Source organism: Haemorhous mexicanus, chromosome 6 (assembly GCF_027477595.1).
Source record: "Haemorhous mexicanus isolate bHaeMex1 chromosome 6, bHaeMex1.pri, whole genome shotgun sequence".
NCBI lineage: Eukaryota > Metazoa > Chordata > Aves > Passeriformes > Fringillidae > Haemorhous > Haemorhous mexicanus.
Window position 1 is genome coordinate 26,047,845 of NC_082346.1, and position 21,858 is coordinate 26,069,702.

Below are 21,858 nucleotides of genomic sequence, written 5' to 3' on the forward strand. Positions count from 1 at the left end.
TATATCCGAAGCCGTCTTGTTCTGAAGTTTCTATGACAGAATATAAAGGAAGTATAATAGGCAAGCAGCTTTAAATTACCTCTCTGCAACACAAGAGAAACACCTTTTACTTCTAGATCACACAAGTCAGATGAACATGGAGACTACACTATTTTTACAGCAATTTCCTAAAAAGTGACTTGCATACCAGTTGATGTTTTGTGGTAAAAGACAAAAGCAGATAGAAAAAAAGGCTTCAGGAAAAACATTCAAGCCTTTTGAACTTTGGTCAGTCTAGGTAAAACCATATTCTTCTTGTAATTTAGCTCCATAAAAGACAAGTGAAAACCATCATAGCATCAGAACCATCAATGAGAATGTACCTTTGTCTGTCCTTGAAGACTGTGAATTGTTTAAGGTTTATATTCTGGCAACAGTAGCTAACATGGCATATTGCATAGCACTTCTTTTGAAAAGCACTTCTTATGATGCTTCACAAACAGGAACTATCTGATGTCTGTGATTTCCATTTCTATGAGGCTTTCATTTCATCAAAGGGAAAGAAGCAGTCTTAGCAATCTCATCAAAAGATCTCCCTTCATTCTTTAAAAGAACGCTGTCCTAGAGCTCGGTTTATTCTTAGTTGTGCTAGAAGCATACTTTCCTTTTTCTCTTCTACAGAAAAGTGATGAAGCACCCAGAGCAAACCAAACAACTAACTGAAATGCAGGACATCTGAATCTGCAACTCTTTCAGCTTCCTGACAGCTTTTCAAATAGAGTGCAAGACTAGTTTCTGAGCAATTGCCTCCAGAGATTACCTCTTTAAACAGAAAGCCAATCAAGTCAGAGGGGTTCAGTATCAGTTCAGGACTCGACAGCACCCAGCCTGCAGTTATTATGTGTGTATAAGAATGCATGTCTGTACTCCAGTCACTTGGCTGCCCAACACACACATTCCCTTGTCTTATGGCACAAACTACATACAAATCCTCACAGCACCACACTTTCAGAAGATTAATCTTTCACACACTGATTCCATGAAAATGTTATTTTAAACAGGCTGCAAGAAGCAATGTCTATAATTTAACATGACATATTTTCGCAGTTGAGAAAAAATTTCTCATATGCTGATGGTACTTCTCATGTTTACAACCCACAGCCCAGAGGATCCAGCCAAAGGAATTTTTTTCTTTCTCCTCCACCAAAAAAGTCTGTAAAGCCCTTTTTAAATAAAACAGTTCTGAAAGCCCTATTTCAAACTTTTTCCCATGACATAGGGAAAAGCTAGGGCATCTAAGAGTAAGACAGGAAAATCTCCAGTGACTAGCCTAGCAGATGCTGTTTACAAGAACACACATTCTATTTGCTATTGCACAGAAGGAAAATCCATCAGTCCTGCTCACTGAAACTGTAACACTATAACTAAAATCTTTTTGGAAATTTTGTTGTTAACAAACAGCAGATTTTGGATCCCACTACATCAGGATACAATCTACATAATTCATAGGTAGCCAGCAATGACAGAAAACCTTTGTTTCATGTTTCCCTTCCACAGCTGCCCTTTCTGAAGTCCTGCTGTCCCTGTTCCTCTTTTGCCATTTCCTGTTGCTTGAAAACAGCAATCACAGAACCAAAAATAAGGCTGTTCAAGGTGTAATGAAATATAGAAACAATTAAGATTAGACAGCTTCTGGGAGAAAATTGCAGTGGATAGTTTATCCAAGAGTAGGGTGAAAACACATATGATTGTTCCTTGTGATTCAAGGTGTAAATGAAGCATGTTACAGTAGCAATGCAGTGTGTTAAAATGGAGAGAATGCAAATAGAACCTAATGCCAAACCAGAAGTCCCCCCCCGCACTTCACATGCACCTCAATACACACCAATGGAAGCAATAAAATTTTCTTCCTTTAGACTTCTTGTGTCAAACTCCCTTGGCCCTTTGCCTGCAGGGCTCGGTGGCTTTGGCATTAGCTGAGGTACCGGCAGCTGCATGGCAGGTTTTGGCTCCACTCTTGGGGATGATGCAGGATCCTTGCCAACTGGAGTGACAGATCCATCTGTAGGACTTCGTTTTCTCTTTTCTGGTTCTTTAAATTAAAAGAACAGTATTGAGAAAACAAACAAACAAACAAACAAACAAACAAATAGAAAGAGACCTAAGGAAAAAGAAAATGAGAGCAGGAGAAGAAAGATGAGACAGATGGTCTCACCTAAATCATTAAGCCTGGCACTGAAACAGCTCAGTGCCACATTTGTTCCCATAGGCCAACATGGCTTGATGATAGTCTGACACACTGGTGGAAACAGTAGAGGAGAAAGCCAGAGTACTGTTTTAGGGATACTCAAGTATCTCATTTCTGTATATCTGAAACCTAAGAATGTTCTCTGACACAGTAACTGCAGCATCTCCTCTGCCAAACTGTGACAAATTAAACAACTCTGCATAAACTACCAAGAATACAATTTGTACAAGATAAGTAAGTTCCACTCACAGTGCAAAAATGGCAAATGCAATCAGTTTCACGGCTAACACTAAATGAAACCTCAGGGAAAAAAAATCCCCCAAAATACCAATCAGCTATAGCTCTTTCATCAATCTCTGAGACTTCCTACAACCATACGTCCCTAAAGGCAGTTTGGACTATTTCTCTGTATCAAACCCCACAGTTTGAACTACAGCAAAACCTTCAGAAAAGAATAATTAAAACCAGGTTTTCCATAAAGAGCTTCCCGCACAAACTACATCAAAACCTGATGAATCTAATCGTCAAAACTTCACTTCCTTTTACCTACATCTGCCATACCACTAGATCTTGTGATACCTTTGTTCTGTGGATTTAAGATTCTGCTATCAGTAAAACCTTTCCATTTAGATAGTAATTGAAAAGAATCAGCACCTAAAACTCAACAGACTGAGCACTTCCTTCCTTCAGAGCTAAAGTGTTTTCCCAATTCCTTGCAGATCTTTCAGAAACCTCCTCAACTTTGCAAGATGGGAATACCAGAAGTGGGATCACTACCTTAGCTGTGGGTCTTGTTACTGATACATCAAGATACTATACAGTAGCTGCATTCCAAATGTGCATTCACAGATACACAGTGCCCCCCTTCCCAGTTTTTACAGACACAGTAAATAGTAGGAAGTTCACGTACAGCAGAAGGAGACTGCTTCCAAGGATAATTACCTCCCAATGCTAGTATTATTGCCAACTATCCTTGTTCCTAAAAACAAGTCCTTAGTTTGACCACATTATAATAACGTTATAATGCGGTTATAATAACCACACGTTATAATAACCTAATCACAACCATGCTTTAAGACTTAGCTTCCTCTAGACAATAAGCTATATCCATCATGTCCCATAGGATTACTAGTCTATTCCTATATGTTAAATAATATCAACATAAGGACTAATCTCTGTAAAACATTTCTAGAAATAAATACTAATTTTAACTAATTGAAAACAAGTAAAACATACTAAATAGCTAAAATTTGACTACAAATTAAGATGTTATGCAATAATGAGAAGACTCTTTAAAAGTTGAGAAGAGTCTTTAAAAGTTTGCACCAAATTTTTTCTGTCATGACCACAATTAGTTTACCGGGAAAACTCTACTTACCATCAAATCATGCTATTTGGTCTTCACTCCAAAACTACATAGTTTTACATCAGCCACTCCCATTTTTCTTAGAAATCAGTGTCAGACTAAAAGCTTGTAATTACCAACATCAGCCCATTCTCCACGGGCACTAGCACAGCCTTCCTTACCTTCCTCAGCGCCCCAACAATGACTGGAAAGGAGCACGGGGTGTATCAAAGCCAACTCATTAAAAAATCCCTGATACAAGACCCAGTACACCAACTATAAAGGGTTTAGAAGTGCTACTCCTCTGCTACAATGAAATAAGTAACTTTTCATCATCTGAGATTACAGAAAAGTCATATACTAAGCAGAGATTTATCTTTTTGTCATCTTTTGCTTTCTTCCTTAGATGCATTTTCTTGTTTAGCATTAAGAATCAGATTCTTAAGAAACAGCTGAAAAAATAAAGAAATGCTTTCAGACTTTCTTCTCTAAGAGTATTTAGTTGTATGAGAATAATTGTGTAGTGCAATGTGGTTGGTGAGACCTAAGTCATGTATGGTTTCACATTACAAGTATCTCCCTCCCTACTGAGGTTGTCTGCAACAACTTTTCAAGACTGTGGCTGGGACAGTTTCAGCTGAAGGTCCCCATTCCCAGACTTTCCACTTCAGCTGTAGAAGTGCCAGGTTTTGTATCTTACTGCAGTGTTTCCATTTTCAATTATTTTCAATTATTATCAGTATTATTATTTTGTTTTGGTCCAGTAACACGTGTGTCAGAAACACAAAACAGGCTTCAAGCTTTAGAAGGCTTTAGTAACAATAGTACAATTCTCACTATTTTGGAAGCATTGAAAAAGCCCTGAAATATCAAAAGGCACAAAACCAGCTACCTTCCCAATCTTGTTTGGTTCATGAACACTTTTCTTACCTTTATTATAGTAGTGAGTATGTGCTATCTCTAGCAGGCCAAAAACACTGGCCATGCCTCCCAGGCCAGCATTTGCATATGACTGCTCCAGGCTCAACACAGTGCACTTCAGCAGGTCCAACATGCCTTTATAAACCTTGCGGCTGATCTCCTGCAATGAAAGCCCCATTAGTGCTGCTGTTTCAGAAGTGAGAAAGTCAAGAACATAAATTCTCAAACTGCCATAACCATAACCAGCTTTTCACAATTGACAAAAACTTCCTGTGAACTGAGCCTCAGCAGACACCCTGCTGAGTGCAGCACTGACCACGTCCTGTATGACATCCTGTCGAGCGTCCTCCTCGGACTGGATGGTGCGATTCAGCTTGCTCAGCACAAAGACACGGAGCTGCTCACTCTCCAGCAGGCGTCGGACTCTCTTCATGTTCAGCCAGCCAACGCCTTGCCCATCAAGAACATTATGTACCACCTCCTTCAGGAACTGCTGGTTCTCACTGATACATTTAAGAGAAAGCAGGCAAAAGTTAGTTAACCTCTGCTTACTTTGCCTTGCATAGGAAGAGAGCTATGGCCAGGGCAGACAGAGAAGTACTTCCCCTATCAACAGTATTGACATGTAGCGCTGTCTGCTGCTAATGTAACTGCACTAAGGTCAAGCTCTGTTCCATAGGTGTAGTATCAAATACTTTCTTTTATCCTTTATTTCCTGTAAAAATCCATAATCAGGCTTTTCTCTGGCTCCTCTAGGTACCACTCTACCCTTCACTTTCACAGCACCCCTCAGAATCCATAGGAATCCTTTATGCCTCAACCTTCTTCCACAGCTTCCACATCTGAGCTGCAGGCTTTCTTTAGAAGAGGAAGTGAAGCACTACTAATGCATGCATTACTGCAGCAGCCTTGGCACATGTTTTGTGTGGCACATGTTTGCTTAGCTTCTTTTGCCACAGAGGGAAAGGTATTCCTGTGCAACCTGCTGCATTCCCCAGTCTGAACTGCAGTTATTGCTCTTACTTGTTCCCCAAACCCAGTAGGTCAAAATAAATTCACTCTACCCATGACTGCTACATAAGAAAGGGAGGAGAAAGCACAGACACAGGTCAGGCAATGTTTACTTGCACCATTCTGAGTCCCTTCCCAAGGCTAAGAAAAGCACTTCACATGAATTTATGGAATCAAACTTCTTCGTTGGACTCAGATGATCCCCCTGCATGGTGCATTAAAACTCCAATGGGCTAGATCACCTTGCTCAGAACACTCAACTACAAAGAATCACTACTGAGTTAAAGTAGAAACCTGGAACACTTTGGATCTCAGACAGAAGGATACATTTTGGAGCACAGAAAAATAAGCATGTGCACTATTAACTGTAAGACATCCGTACCAAATCTTCTTAGACAATAACATGTCCAGGTTTAGGGCAACAGAAAAGTACTATTTAGTTTTCAAAAGCTAGACTTCTCAGAAAACATTGGACAGGTATGAGGCCACTCTAACTACACTGTATACTTGAAAAGCAGGAAAAAAATATTACCTGGAATTGCTAGATCGTCCCTGAGGTGATGGAGATTCTCTTTTCACTGTTGGACTGTGCTTTATGACTGAAGACTTCTGATCAACAAGGGCCCGTCTGTTTCCTAAAGAGGCGACAAAACAGAAGGAGAGGAAAAGGGGGGAAGAAAACAAACTGATCCCAGGACAGTAACAAGCAACACTAAAGTTGGCTAACACACCTATTCGAATTACAGGAAACAGACTTCAAACAAAATGGAAACTCCAAAAAAGCAGCAGCATATATCATATTCTAGCATCACACATCGGCAGAAAACAGTAATGGGAGTAATGCAGAGAGAAAAAGAGATGGTAATGGGAGCAGGAGGTGAGAGGCAGGAAAAGTTTGGCTGCTCTGCATGCAGTTCCACAACAAGAACCATCTTCAAATTAGTCACTATATGTAAAAGCATAATGCATTGAGGGTGACTAGTATAGATCATATGGTACTGGTTACCCAGCGAGAAAGGTAGCCCGAAGTCAGGCACAGGGAATGCTGGAAATTGTTACATCATGCACAGCTCATGCTGTAGGGAACCCACCTTCATTGCTTACTGGGCCAGCTTCAGTAATAATCTCCATTATAGTATTTAACCCAAATACTGGGACACAAAATATACAATTAGTAGTGTACTGAAATATCTACACTCCCCACTGTCAGCAGCAAAAGAATCCAACTACCAGGTTCTTCCCAGCCCTCCCTCAAAATAAAACCCAAATGACACTAGAGCAGGAAGGATGTTTGAAAGCCCAAGACCACAAGGGCCAGAATAACTTATCTTAAGAGATAGTGGTTGACTTGAAATTTGGCATTGTGGAACCAGTGTATTGCATCTTCAAGGACATTATTGCATATATTGTATTTGAAAGGCACTACAAAAACCATCTGCATCACCAAGGAAAAAAATATCAATGGATGCACATGAAATAAAAATTAAAAAGGAAGATGGAAAGTGGTCAAACAGTAGCAATGAAATGAAGTCCCAGCATCATTTCCCATTACAGTTAGAAACACACGCTAGGCAAGAACAAGTTAATGCAGCAACTTTGGATCTCTACAACAGAGACAAAAACATCTAAAAACCACTGAAGTGCCCAGTGGGAATCCCAGTGAGCCAGCATGCACTTGTAAATGAACACACACACACACACTCTCTCACACACATTAGCACATGCATAAAACAGACTGAGCTACTCCATGGAAATCCAATCCTCATATCTGCACAGTAACATTAAAGGCCCTACAGGATCAAAATAGTCAAGAAAAGAACACCAAAGTGCAGAAGATGAGGCACAAAGCATGAATGAGAAATGGCAAACCCCATCACTGTTTTCTTCCAATGCATGGAATCAGTCATTAAGTTTACCCATGGAAATAATCCTGACACGAAGCATGTTTCTTATCCAGTACAACTGGACATAAAAACATAACCAACTGGTAAAAGGTTGTCAAAAACAGCTCTGCAGAGTCTCTGCTAGTGTTTTCACCCTACCAGTCCTGTTACTCCTCATTTTACACACAGGGAATGATTACTTGTCTCAAAAACAAAGTCCAAAGCAGAAACACAAAATCCACCTTTTGGTCTTTGTTTCTACAAGGTCAAAGGTCAGCAAAACATCATACCAACCTTCATCCACATCCCTTCCCAATTCCAGATTAAAGTAATCTTTACCGATAAAAGTGATGAGGAGGAAAAAATAAATGAAAAAAAAAAATCAACACATTAAAACAAAAGCAGTAAGTTCTAATCAGACAGAATAACCCAAAAGGCAAAATAAAACCTCTCCTCTGCGTAGCATCTGAAAAGGTCTCAACACTATGACACCAGTCACCCCTGTGATACTACATTTGGTACAAGGATGACCAGGCTGTCTAACACCCATGCTGTGAGGGGCATTTCTCTAGTGCCCATTCAGACATGTTATCTAATGACACTGCAGACAAAGAGGAGATTGAAAGATTGGGAAAAAAAAGATTGAAAAGATTGTGCACATATGCTAGGGACTCTCATAGAACTGAAAGCATGGTTGTAATCTGATTTTCTATTTAGCAATCTGGAAAGATGATAAACACTTTTGAAACTCACATAATCTGCAGTCTCCATGGGAGGTTGGCATTACCCCCATTTACAAATGCAGCGTCATCACTCTTATAAATTACCTAAGGCTAAGCATGAAGGTAGTGGCAGTACAAAAGCAGGACATACCTCTTGGTTCCCATTCCTTTCACTAAGTACTTAAAAATAAAACTAAACAAAATACACTATGAATGTTGGTTTTGTTTTGTATCTGTTAACTCAGCCTAGACTGGACACTCTGCCATCCCAACAGTTGTTGGGAAAAAAAACTGACTAAGAAATATCATAACAATTTACTGTCTTGCTCCTTAACACAGGTACTACCCAAACAACCAAAAGGCATCACTCCCAGGATTCCTGTTAGGGGTAGGACCTCAGACTGCCAAGTCAAAAGAACTGAAAAGGCTGTAGAAGACAAAGGGAAAAATTATTACCTTTCAGGCTGGGAAAGGGAGTATTCTTATCTCTCCCAACTTTGGTTGGTAGGGCTAAGTTGGACAGACTGAAACTTGTGCTGTGGTTTCTGTACAGGCTGCCTATGACAGAAGACAAAAACAATTAATGTCTACTGCTCGCTGCACACCCAAAGATCCTGTAATTTGCCATCTTACTTCAGATCTTAATGATTAAGTTCTTCTTTATTACCCAAAAGTCTCACAACCATAACATGACCTCATTTACATTGCAACCTCATCTGTAATCAGATTATTCTAAACAGTACAAAAACATAAGTGTTACCATTCGTGTTACAATAATTGATATTGGATCTTTGAGGCTGAAATATAACAGCAAAATCCTCCTGTCTTCCTGCACTTAGATCACATCACCTTAGGTCTACCTTCTAGTTCAATCCTGGTTTTGGGAGCAAATGAATGTCTGGGCCACATGAGAAAACAGGATGACAGAAGATCTGCAAAACATGTAACTCTGAAGTGAGGACTGTGCACTGTGTCTTGTGAAACACTGTAAATCTGCCATGGAACCATGCTTTGAAAGAGAAGCTATTAATTTATTAGGAAAAAACACACATTCTTCCTGGTACAGGCAGATCTTAAGGACACAATTATGCACCATCATCAGCTTAAGCCTGTAGACAGCCTGAAAGCATCACATTTAAATAAAGGAGCTGATTAACACTTCAAGTTATTAATTTAAAGTGTCAACATATCATTTAAATTTTCTTTGGTTCTTTGCTTTTTTGTATTCTTATTTTAGTAACAGTCATCTTACCAGAAAATATATTTCATATATTTTCCCCAGTGCTACAAACTTCTTTCACTGCCTTTTATTGTAGCGCAAGACTCAAGTAGCCATGCCTTCTGTCACTCATTAAGAGATTCTAGATTCATGTCCCACACCTGTGGGTTTTTTTATTAAAATATAATTGAAAGTAGGCAGTCAAAGAATTGAATTTTGCACCTAAGCACAAAACATGGCAGTATGGAAGGCATATTACTGTAAGATTTTTCTTTCAATTTCATAAAATTACACAAAGCTTTGTTTAAATGAAACTGAAGAAATTTCTGATCTGTGCCCTAAAGTGCCGTAAAACTCAAGGGGCTAACCACAAAAACAAAGTCTTTCTTACTCAAGAATATATGAAGCAGAAGTTGTCAGCAGTTGTCTGTAAGCCACCATGACTACTGGAGAACTGGTAACAATTTGACAACCAACTCATTCCCTTGACTAGCCATCTCTCTATTCCATCTCTCTGTACACTCTGATATAATAAATAAAACTAGCTTAATTAATGCATTGTACATACTTGCGAAAGACATGATGCCCCCAAAACCTTCACTGCTGTTGTTGGAGACAGTAGAGTTTGGGGAGCTGGCCCTGGAATCTGAATCTGCATCAGAATCACTGGCCAGTTTTAAACTGTTTGGCCGAAGTAACTTCTGAGACCTTTAAAGAAATTAAGTACAACTGTTATTAGCATTCCCCCTCCCCACCCCAAATCAATACTTCATATGGTTATGGGAGACTGATGTTGGTCTCACTCCTACCACTTTTCATCACACTACCTGCACCCTCTGGAAAAGGAAGAAAACCACCCAAACAAACAAGGAAAAGAAAAAAAAAAAAAAAGAGAGAACTGAAGCATCTTTACATTCAGGCTTTTATAGCCTTTCAGGGCATGCTGAAAACTTGTCTACAAAAGGGCATTGGCAGACTTGCAGGTGAAAGGGTTCTGGTTTGAAAAGAATAACAAGAAAACCCATTGCCACTGCAGTATCTTTCCCTGAAAATACAAAGATTTACCGAAACAGTTTCCAGAAATCAGTACATGATATACTAGAATGTTCTAGAAAGAACTGTTAATTCTCACAGCTTCTACTGCTTACATAAAAGTAAGGAACTGAGGGACTACGCAAAGGCTTTTATTCAAACCAGAAGGGTTGACAGCACTTCAATATTAAATGAAAGTGATCAACAACAAATCTCAGTAGCCAAAGACATTTGAGTGCATGAATGCTAAACTAAATGAAGCAGACAGAAACCCCACAAGTGCTGTACAGAAGGGCAAGAGACAAGGAGGACTTGCCTGCTTCCATTGAGATTCTGGTTAAATCTTGGGGTGTAGCTCTCTTCCTGCTCATCATCTTCATCCTCTGTAGGAAAACCATACTGTGGTTCAAAGTACGGATTGTCATACTCTCGCTTCCTCACCACCCCTTCTGAGGAGCTCATGCTGCCAGCTGCAATGTCACTCTCACGACGATCCAAGCTTATCTTGGGAAAGCTTGGTTGCAGTGGCAAGGAAGAGAGATGGTTTGAAAATCCAGCAGCCAACTTCTCTTCTATTTCTGCTGAGTCTGCTGCCTCCTGTGGACCAGTCAAATCATTGATCTGTTCGCTAATTTGCGTTACATACAACTGAAGGGCAGGACAAGAACAATTATTTCAAACTGGGAAATCTGCACAGTCCTTGCTGCTTGCTACAAGCCCCCACCACATCCTCACTATCTGTGTCTCTAAACTAGGATTTCATACACACAGCAGTATTTGTGCATTGTTCTAGGGACTTATTTCTCTTTAAAACAGCTCTGACTATTAAGTGCTAGCTCAGGATAATGGCTTTCTATTACCATGTTCCCATTGTGCTTAAAAGACCACAAGTTGATGAGTTTCCCCACCCCACTCCCTGTTCCCCTAAAGCTATCAGGCCTTTCCAGACTCTGTAGAAGCAATTCCTGCAGTCTCAACCTGGACCATTTCTCTCTGCTAATGCTGCATTTTTCAATGCACTGGAACTTTTTGTACAGGAATGGTCTATCCCAGCATAAGAGGATACCAGCAAACTCCACCTTGCTCAGAAAGTCCAGGGTGAGCATGCAATGAAATTTGTGCATGGTGTCACAGTCCTATTAGCTTTTGCCCTTCTCAAAAAGAACCACGTGTAATCTCCCATTCTTTATATCCTAATATGCTGATCTTGAGGCTGAACTCATCTCAGTACACACATGATTCACTCCATGGATGACAGTGCTGGGGCTGCTACTGGCTGTAGTACTGGAACTTGAACGAGGCTGGTTATTCTCCTGGGAGTTCTCACTGTCCATGGTCTGTTCATCGGGATCCCCTGAATATTCTTGAAAATCATCAAATTCCACTTCACTAGCATCACCAAGGGCTGCATGAGTCAGGGGGTCAACATCTGCAAACAACATCTGCAATCATTATTTGTTAAACAACATCGCCTTCCTCAGCCTTTTGTCCATCTAACTAAATATTCCTAGAAGATGAGAACTTCAACAGAATCAACTTGCATAAAAATTCAGGTTGTAAAGGGCTTTTGGAGGTCATCCATTCCAATTCTCTCCTCAAAGCAGGAGCACCTTCAAAATTAAAGCAGTTTGCTCAGGGCTTTGTCCCACTGAGTTTTGAAAGTTTTTAAGGCTTGACATTCTACAGTGATCCTGGGAATGTATTCAACTACAATAATCATTAAGTACTTTTCCTTACATCCAAGTAGAGTTTCTTTGTTGCAGCTTATGATTATTACCTCTTGTCCTTGGGACATGGGAAATGTTTTGGGACTTCCAGATTTAGTTTATTGAACAGAGTGTTTATGCAGTTTCCATATAAGCGCAGAGAATGAAATTTTCTGTCCCCACTAGGACAGAGTAATACTTTTAAAGCTAGCACTGAGAACCAATATGCAGGGACAGGAGAGAGCTCACTCTGCTGTCCATACTGCACAGTATTTGCTGGCAGTAGCAGGTTGTTTCCAGATCTAGTGAACCAGTTTTGTTCAGCAGCACCTATTTCTGTTCTTCCTCTTCACAGTGTTGTTTGGAGGAAGTTGTTTATAAGCAGGAGAAATGTCCTTTCTCAGCCTACCCACACACTTCTACCTCAGAGCAAGACCGCAATGGGACAATACTTTGTTCTGATTCAGGGATTTAGGGGAGGCCCTTTTCCTGAAGTGCTTCAGATGAATGGGGAAAGGGAACCTATGTGGACTTTGTGAAAGTAAAAGCAAAAGTTACTCACTTGGGGTATCACCATTAATGTCACATTTCATCATCTCACTGACAAAGTCACCAAGGGAGGAGTAGGAGGAACTTGAATCGTCGTAGTCGACGCTGTCACTGCCACTGCCGCAGCAGGCGAGAGAGAGAGATGAGTGGCAGCATCAAACAACAGCAGCCTCTGACGCTTTAAAGATGTGAATGAGCACTGTTTTCATGGACCTCCTAAAAATCTCACGTTACAGTAGCTACCAACAAATTTCACAGGCCAACTTCATGAAAAGTAAGAGCAAAAACCATAACTTTCAGGTATCTGATGAGTTATGGGAAGACATTTAAAATCTCTTAGCAAAGTTATGAGGCTAAACATAAAAATGATTAGAGGATAGTGTATTAATTCACAAAATGTGTGCGTTTACGTAGGACAACTCCAAGGGAACTGGGAATCACAAGTAAAAGCATTTCGTTTTTACACTAGTGATAAATCCCATTCTGTTAGGACCACTGGTGCTATGTAGAATGCAAAATATGTGCAAGTCCAAGGCTGAAAGATCTCACAAATCAGGAAGAAATGAAAGGGAATAAACTAGACACAATACTCCAAGAAATATGGCCAAAAACTACTATATAGTTTCCTTTCATTTTACTAAACACACAAGGTGGTCACAAGCTTTGCATAACTATGGATAGGGAAGAGAGATTTAAAAGAGTGGTAGGATGGGTGGGAGTATTTGCAGTAGTGCAACAGAAATAACCAGAGAAAGAACAGCATGGAAGAAAAGACAATTAGGCTGTGAAGAAATGACGAATGTCAAGTGGCATACAGGTAGCAAAAGAAAACAGGAAAATGAGGATGGAGTATCCCATCAAATGAATACACTAGCAAAGGGATAAGAGGTTTGCTGTGATAATGGAGCAGTGAGAAAATTTACTTCAGTGTCAGTATTCTGTCCAGTCAAGAAATGAAACAACAGCATGGCAGACTACAGGAAAAGGCTGCAAACGCGAAGTAGGAGAGGTCCAGCAATCTGAAATAACTCTTATGTGACTACAGGCACGTTCCCCACTAACCTGTCATCAGTGGGATCAGAATCTGTTTCCTTCTCTGCTGGGACATTCAGGGCTTCAGCCAGCTGTGAATTGCTGTCATAGACTCGATAGTGGATGGGCTGCAGCTGATGAGCATACCACTTGGGTTTGTCACCAATTAGGGCTGGGTCAAACATGTCTGCACAAAAAACCAAGGAGAGCATTAATCAAACTCATTTAATGGTGTCAAAGGCTTCATTCACAGTGACACTACCCTCTACTAAGTCTTGCACAAAGGGACAGTCTTTAAGAGGCCTGCAAGACTTCCCCTTAATCAAAAAAGATGAAAAATTAATTGGAGGAGGAACTCGCCTATAGCAGGGGTAACTTGGGAGAAACACATGAGGCCATGCACAAAAAGTGAAAAATATCCCTTGAACTAGATTTCCCTCCCCAGCAGGATAATACGGTACAAAATTAAATCCTGCCCTAGAATGTCTGGTTTTTAAGCTCCTGCATTACATCCAAGCGCAGGAAAGGGAAGATCAACACTTACTGTTATGAATTCTTTGGAAAGCATAATTAGTAGGGTTGAGTGACCACTCTCCAAAGTATTCTACAGCCTGTGTTCTGGAAAGCTTATCTGCAAAAGGTGTTTGCTTGGGCCTAGAGGCAAGAAAAGAATTTGCCTGGAAGGCTACCACTGGTCGTGGGAAGAGGCGAAGAGTGCGAGTATGCATTTGGAAACCTTGCAAAACGTTTGGTGAGTTGAAGAATCTCACCATAGCAACCCTAAAAAGAAACAGAGAAAAATACATTAGATAAAAACACAGAGCATAACAAAAAAAGAATAAAGAGAGCCCTTAAAAGGTATGCCATAGACAATGTTTCAAACCTTTGAAGAATGGTAACCTAACTCTTCTTAGAAAACAGCTGTCTTGCAAAAAAGAAAAGAAAAATCCAAACAAACCGAAACCCAAGAAACCACTTTGTTCTAACTCACCATCTTAACACAAACACCCACTCAGTGAAGGATATCATTCTTGTTTCTACTAGCTGAGGTAACAACTAAGTCCCCAGGTATTTTTTTCTGTAGTTAAGGTCTGTGATTTAAGCTGAGGATACATTATCAGACTGACAAACCCAGGTAAAGTGGACGATCTATAGGAAAATGCAAGAAGCAAAACACCCCCTCAAGATACACAGTTATGTTCACGTAGGTAATAGATATGAGATAAACACTGTAATTACTGCTCTTTTTCCCCACATGATGTCAAGGAGAATCTACAATAGTACCTGACAGATGCTGTTTCACCCACGGAAATGTTTGTGCCACCCTCAAGTGCAAACTTTTATGAAGACTCAATGCCACCTGCCTGTTAAGCCTCACCTGGTAGCCACATCAACAGAGTCCACATCATTTCCATAGATCAAAGGGTTGAATTCTGTGGAGGGAGTAGACTGCAAATCATTCTGTGGTCTTCCCAGCAGCAGAGGCACCTCCTGCCCCTCATGAAACTTCTCTAGATTAAGAATGGGCTGAGTATTCAGGCTCATGCTGGCCAGGGCCTATTGAAGGACATTATGCACACATTCAGCAAGAACAGTTATTTAAGGAACAAATGATCAGAGCTACCCTGCCCTCTAGGCAATTGCAATAATTATGCACGCTCCATTAATTCCTCTTAAACCACCTCCACGCTGAGTCAACAAGTATCTCCAGGCTCTCCTTTATGCTGATTGTCAAAATGATCTCCTCAATGCTGAAACAGTCCTGGAGGCAGTCAAGGAGTAGCACAGAATTCCACTTTGCTAGATCATTCATGACACGAAAACAGATAGTCCTAACTGGACCACTAGTAGCATGGCACTGCATAACTCTACAGCTTGTAGAGTTATTTCCACATGTAATTTGAATACATCTTGGGAATTAAAGGCCTTGAAATTTGCCCTTAAAGGTGGCTATTCAACCAGTAATTTGATATTCCAGGAAAATGTGGAGACATCTCTGCACAAACATCTGCTTTATCCCTGAAAACCTCCACTTTCCATTGGAATGAAGCCTTCATCTGTCCATAAAGTTACCACTTCAACCCTCATAAAATCTTCAAGGAGCAGCACAAGTGGAGAATCAGTCCTGGACACCCAGACCTATCCTAAATCTTCCTCATTTTTCCCATTTGCCACTGAGGCTTCATCTTTTCACTTAAAAAATAAATAAATATATAAAACCAAAACAAAGAAACAAACAACAAAAAAAAAACCTCCAAAGGAAAGGGGTAAAATGGAAAATTGAGGGGAAAAGAATAAAATAAAGAACCTTGTTGTCAGGAGTGAGCAGCTGTTTCTGAGTGATTGCAGTCATGCTAACCAGACACTGGAGGCAAGATGGAAGATCATATGATAACACCACAGCAGCCCATCAGAGCCAAGACGAACACATGACCACAGAGAAACAGATGGAAGGAAAAAAAAAATCTATTACTACCAAATATCACAAATGAGAGGAAAACGAAACGGACCACAAAATAGACACATCTTAGGAAAGAGGTATAACTGCCCCACCCCCAAACATTCATATCTGGCCACTTTGGAAACAGGCAAGCCTGTTGTCCTTAATGATGCAGCTAAGAACTTTCTACAGCAGTTTAAAAGCAGATATCCTGAAATTCATTTATTGACTCTAAGAACCAAAGGCATAGAAGTGTTAACCTTAATAATGTGGGCCCCAGTTTGTCTGCTTTATACAGCAGAACTCCTTTGCCAATGACAAACCCTTAATAACAATGTCCATAGGAACACATATGGAATGTAAGCTGAATTTGGGGGAACACTCTGAGAATTTTAAATATGTCTTCAAAAAAATTGCAATTTGTTCTTCTGATACTTGAGTTTACCTTTGCACTAGTGAGAAAGTTTTGCTAAATATGCCTGAAATTGCAAGGGGGTGAGGCAGCAGTGGGGGGAAGGTTGATCTAACAAAAGTCCAGGCAATACATCACTTCCATCTGTGCTGACAGCAGGTACTGGGATATCAGAGAGGTTACACACTTTGCTCTCCTGGTCTATGAGGAAAGAGAAAGAGCAAACCTCATCACATTAGTAACACACTTTACCTTTAGATACTGCATGCAGCGTGCATAAGAAAAACAGAAATAAAGAGATAAAACCTGCTTGACACGATCAGCCAGGATGACCCAAGCTGATTAATGGCTTAGCAGGACCTGAGAGGAGAGACTGACACTTCACACACAGATCTGTGAATGGAGGGGAAACAAAGATGATCATAGCTTGATGGATCAAGTCAGAGTTTAAAGCCCACATGGCAAACATAAAGGAGGAATCTGGAACTTTCTGCATCGACTGGAAACAAGTTGGCCTCAAACAACAAATAAAAAACCACCTGTTGTGTACAAGGACACTTCAGCTTTACATTCACTGACTTGCATTCTTATTCACTCTAGCAGAAGACTAGGCAACACTACATATGCTACATTCTGCTGCATCTGAGTCCTTTTCCCAAAGTGCATATTACCTGTTTCAGATGCTTTTTCAGCTCTGAAGCTTCTGGTTCTGGCAGTGCTGGCAAAGATTCTGCATTTGTGGGAACAATCACCTGGAATTAAGCACAACAAACTAAAAATTCCCCAGCTGTAGTCATTTCCAAAACAGAATCCCCAGCACTCCATACACCGAGGAATAAAAGACACAAAAGTAAAATAAGAAATAAAAAACTTCAGTCTCAGACAGACACCTGCTCGTCACTTCTTTAAGGTTGTTATTGTTTACAATATAATAAACAACGGAGTTACTTTATCATCTACCTCAAAAACAAGAAATTTGAATCAACCCACACTTTCCATCCAGTCAATGATGTTATTCACATTTTCTTTAAATTAGCCTTGCACACACCCTTGTAGAAAGTGAGATACATAGCCCCACTTGAACCATGACAACCTGTGAGAAAGTTCTTAACAGATTGGGTTTCTTAAGTAGGGCTATAAGCTGGTTTGACAATTAGTCAAGAAGAAAGTTCTACCATTCGCTTGAGGATTCACCTTCTAGTGATATAGCCAGGTCAATTACCTGAAAAAGGATGCCTAATGCTAAAGACATGGGGACCTTGAGACACAACAAGGAACGGAATCCTAAAGGTTAAGATGGGACTGGCAAAGGCAGACTGAGGCCAGGCATTACTAAATTCTCAGTGGTTGCACTGGTGACAGTACACAGCTAATGGAAACAAAGCCACAACTTCTTGTGGGTGCCACTTACCCTATTGGTATCCAGGTCAATAAGCCATACATCATCAGGCATTTTAAAATCCAGTTTGTAAAGGAAGAAACTTGCTGGAACACCGATGATATAAGGTGTAGGGGCTAGAAGCAACTGAGAGAAAGACAAACTTTACTAAGGACAAGATCTGCATTTGATATGACCATGTTCTTCCCAAACATTTATTTATTGACTACAGAATGTTTATAGCAGAGTCGACAACACAAAATGCATTGATAAGTAAGTAATACCATACAATGGAAGTATTAAAAAATAATTAAAAAAAAAAAAAAGAAAAGAAAAAAAGCTCCTGCTCAGAAAGCCTCAATTTTCATCTAGGAGAAAATACATTTCCATCTCCCATGTTTCATGTCCCACTGCCACCCAGGACATAATTTATATGGCTACACAGCTCTTTGCAAACAGCTTGCCATGTCTATCATGGTCCTAAAAAAAAAAATATTCAGAGTAAGAGCCTAAGTTGAAAAGCAGGAAGTCATGGATGAATACATCCTCAGCTCAAACTGAGTCCATGCCATTGTAAACAAGCACTTTACCCTTATGCTCATAGTGGTAGTTTGGTTTCAAAATAATAAAATCTCTAAGAAGTACAGCACTGACACATTTTTTCAGATGCATGTGGAAAACTTAGGGGAAAATTCAGGTTGCTTCTGACAAGGCAATGAGCAGAGGAAAAAGGTTTAAATCAACTAGGAAAAAGGTTTAAATCAACTAGCAGCTTGAGACCAGTGGCTTGGGAGGCTAATTTACACTTTTAATCTAGAACTGTTGGTCCCCTCAAGGAGTGGCACAAGAACAAATATACAGCATCAGTTGCAAGATAGCACTGAAGTAATAAGATGGCTTGAATTCTATTCTATTCTTTCCAAGCAGAATAATGAGCTCCTGCAAAGAACTGACTATTGGCAAAACCCAGGCTCCCAGCTGAAGCGAAACAACACTTCATATTTCTGAGATTGCAGGCAATAGTTTCTGAACTCTGAATTAAAGAGCCCTCAAGCATCCTTAAATATTACTCTGGACCCTCCTCAACAAACTTTAAAACTCAGTTTAGAGGGGGAAGGGGGTAAATATCATAATAATATTGTCAATCTATGGTTGTTCAGTCCATTGTTTGTGAACTACTGCATTGAATCATTCTATTCATTGAATGTGCTCTGGAGATATCCTACACAAATGGTGTTACCTATGATTTAAATAGTCACACTCAAGCAATGTTCTTTGCAAAGCAGACTTTGATACAATCTCTGAAAAGATGGTGAATGAAAAAAGGACTACAACTATAATAATTTTAGACATCACAGAAACAACTTTTGTGAAAGACCAATAAAGGAAAAATATGTACCTGTTCTGCAGAGGCCATGCAGGTGGGAAGCAGAGGGATCACTGGGAACATGTACTCCAGTGGGTAGATCATGGCCACAAAGGCCATCACAGACATTGAAAGTGCATTATAATCTCGGGACTGCAATACAACCTGCAACCAATGAAACTCCCATTAGCACTGCAGCAACCATTCACTTCTAATACTCTCCTCAAGTGTATACAAAGACCACAGATTTTGGGATCTCCGCAGACTGAAATTCAATGGCTGCGAACTGGGTAACTCTCCACTAATCTGTCTGAAAACAAGCTTTGGGTGTTTTTTTGAGTGGGAACAGAACTTTTCAAAATAGGAACCTCAGAAGGAGCTATTTATTCCCCTCATCCTCCACAGACAAAACTCACTCCAGGCAGAGCAAAGAGACAGCTGTTCTACACATCCAGCCCACCCTGGTTTTGAAGAGGGCAGAACTTCCTGCATACTTATCAAAGATCAATGATCTTCCTTTCTTACCTTATGCTCCAGAAGGATGCAGGTCAGCACCTGCAGGCAGGCATCCACTCCCAATAGCTCCAAAGGCAGATGTAATGGAAAATCCACCAAAGTGAAGCGGGATGGATCAGGAAGAGCAAAGGTCAAAGCTGGCTGCAGCTCATGTGGCAAGACTTCCACATCCACCCGCTTCTGCCCAGCAACGGGCATCGGGGAGCGGAGCAGCCGGTATATCCAAGCCTCAATCTCCCGCAAGTCGTGAAGCAAGGCGCTAGACTTCTCTTCCACCAGGAGGGAGCCTGTGAAAATCCGCCACATTGTGTCCCTGGACAGGGAGAAGGGCAAGGTTAACACTCCAAGAACTTCACTTGACAGCCATTCCGCAAGGCTCTTCCAGAGAAAGGGGAGATCCACCAAGGATTAAAAGAGGCAACTAACAAATCTTGATGACGCAAAGGAACGGACAGGCATTCATACTGACACAACCCACAATGTGAGGAAGAATAAATCTTTCTGTGGCAGGAATCAATGCAAGTACGTCACTTCAAACTTCATTCACACATTTAAAGGATTCAGTCAGGTCCAGATCTCTGAAGAACTCTCATCACCCTCACGCTTGAAATTCAGCAGGCACACAGGATACTCTCCTATCTCATCCAGAACTGCAACAGACTGACTGCAGGACACTGCTTCTAGCAGTCTACAAACCTTTGTAAGAATAGGAATTAAACCCGAAATAATAAAAATATGCCACATCCAAGATCTCCCAGATGTTTTTGCATGATAAAATACCCTTCGTCATTCTGTCCTAAATTGCAATGCATCATTCCTAAGAGCTGAATAACTCAAGGGAAAAATAGATCTAGCCAAATCTCTGAAAGCTGCGTAGAAAACATTTAGGTACCTTAGCAAAACAAGCAGCAAGTTCTCCACACCCTAAGCTGGCAATCTGCAAACTTGCAGCTCACAGACAGGCTGGCCAAAAAGCATGTACAGCATTGCTCACGGCCTTCAGAGCTTCACAACTCAAAACTGGGTCTGACAAGGGAAGCACAGAGTTTGTCCACTTCAGCCCTTTACCCTGTAGCACAGCGAAGGCTGCACCCTTCTGTATTCATTCTCAAATAACTGCAGCCTGATAAATATCTTGAGTTACTGGAACAGATCCTCTAGAAAGCTATGGGTTCCAGTTGGAGGTTCTATCTTACAGTTCACAACTTTAAAAAAAAAACAATGAAAAGGAAAAAAATTATAACACTGGAGGCTTCACAAAGACAGAATAATTGAAATTTGGATGGCTCAAAATTAGGGCAATTTGAGATTACTCTGAGTACGTGATACACCTCTCAGGAACTGTGATGCTTCTCATCCTCCACTCTTCCTTCAGCTACTTGTCATGCATAAGACATTAGGCTGCTAAGAAGTGTGCTCCACCTTTTGCCAGCTGTAAGGGTTCAGTTTCACCTTTACTCTGCCACCACTTCAAAACTATTCTACTTTTCCAGGTCACCACTAGAAAACCACACGGTAATTCAAACCTGTTGCTTTACTTTTCCCAGAGACATAGGCTTGATATTCTGTCTCTTGCTATCCTCATCCATCACTTAATTATTCTCTTCAAGAATTATGCCCAATAAGAGCAAATTTTTCAAATACCACATGTCATTCAAACACCAAATTGAGGAAAATCATGAAATTCAGTGGGGTGTTTTTCCCTCAATAATTATCAGGCTTAACCAAGTGACAAAATAACATTCCTTAACACGTATTTCCATTGGGGAGAGAAGTTTTGCTCTGACAAAATAAGTTATTCTCCATCAGTGGATTCAAGTGATAAGTCTGCTAATGTAGAAAGCAGTCATAATAGCCCAGAACAGTCTCCTAGAACTATTCCAGGGCAGTAGTCCAAGAAGTAGGCCACTGCTCTATAAATGGGACATTTCCATTTCATGCAAAACATAAAGAGTTTATAAAGATAAAAAATTATAATAATTATAATCCTGTCATTTTTCACTTTTGACAAGTTTAATTTGGAGTGTACCAAGCTACTTAACTCACTTTACGTACTGTCTCACAGTCCTGTCCCTCAAACTGTTGAGATAATCCCCTGC

General features: G+C 40.4%; 1 protein-coding gene across 10 annotated transcripts in view; it reads right to left on the reverse strand.

The window, feature by feature from the left end:
* The window catches only part of MADD (MAP kinase activating death domain), a 68,484-nt gene that overhangs the window by 28,844 nt on the left and 17,782 nt on the right, over positions 1 to 21,858 (reverse strand). For 2 of the 10 annotated variants that reach the window (XM_059849349.1, XM_059849346.1), the window contains exons 4-20: positions 19,769 to 20,072; positions 19,277 to 19,408; positions 17,911 to 18,024; positions 17,171 to 17,251; positions 15,956 to 16,012; positions 15,026 to 15,204; positions 14,192 to 14,427; positions 13,678 to 13,834; positions 12,629 to 12,735; positions 11,596 to 11,789; positions 10,677 to 11,008; positions 9,897 to 10,036; positions 8,566 to 8,667; positions 6,037 to 6,139; positions 4,810 to 4,996; positions 4,503 to 4,653; positions 1,865 to 2,071 (exon numbers count right to left, since the gene is read on the reverse strand). In XM_059849349.1, coding sequence (XP_059705332.1) covers positions 1,865 to 2,071; positions 4,503 to 4,653; positions 4,810 to 4,996; positions 6,037 to 6,139; positions 8,566 to 8,667; positions 9,897 to 10,036; positions 10,677 to 11,008; positions 11,596 to 11,789; positions 12,629 to 12,735; positions 13,678 to 13,834; positions 14,192 to 14,427; positions 15,026 to 15,204; positions 15,956 to 16,012; positions 17,171 to 17,251; positions 17,911 to 18,024; positions 19,277 to 19,408; positions 19,769 to 20,072 — 2,783 coding nt within the window. Of the gene's footprint in view, positions 1 to 1,864; positions 2,072 to 4,502; positions 4,654 to 4,809; positions 4,997 to 6,036; positions 6,140 to 6,595; positions 6,656 to 8,565; positions 8,668 to 9,896; positions 10,037 to 10,676; positions 11,009 to 11,595; positions 11,790 to 12,628; positions 12,736 to 13,677; positions 13,835 to 14,191; positions 14,428 to 15,025; positions 15,205 to 15,955; positions 16,013 to 17,170; positions 17,252 to 17,910; positions 18,025 to 19,276; positions 19,409 to 19,768; positions 20,073 to 21,858 lie in introns of all 10 variants that reach the window. The other 8 variants (XM_059849355.1, XM_059849353.1, XM_059849356.1 and 5 more) reach the window with 7 other exon arrangements.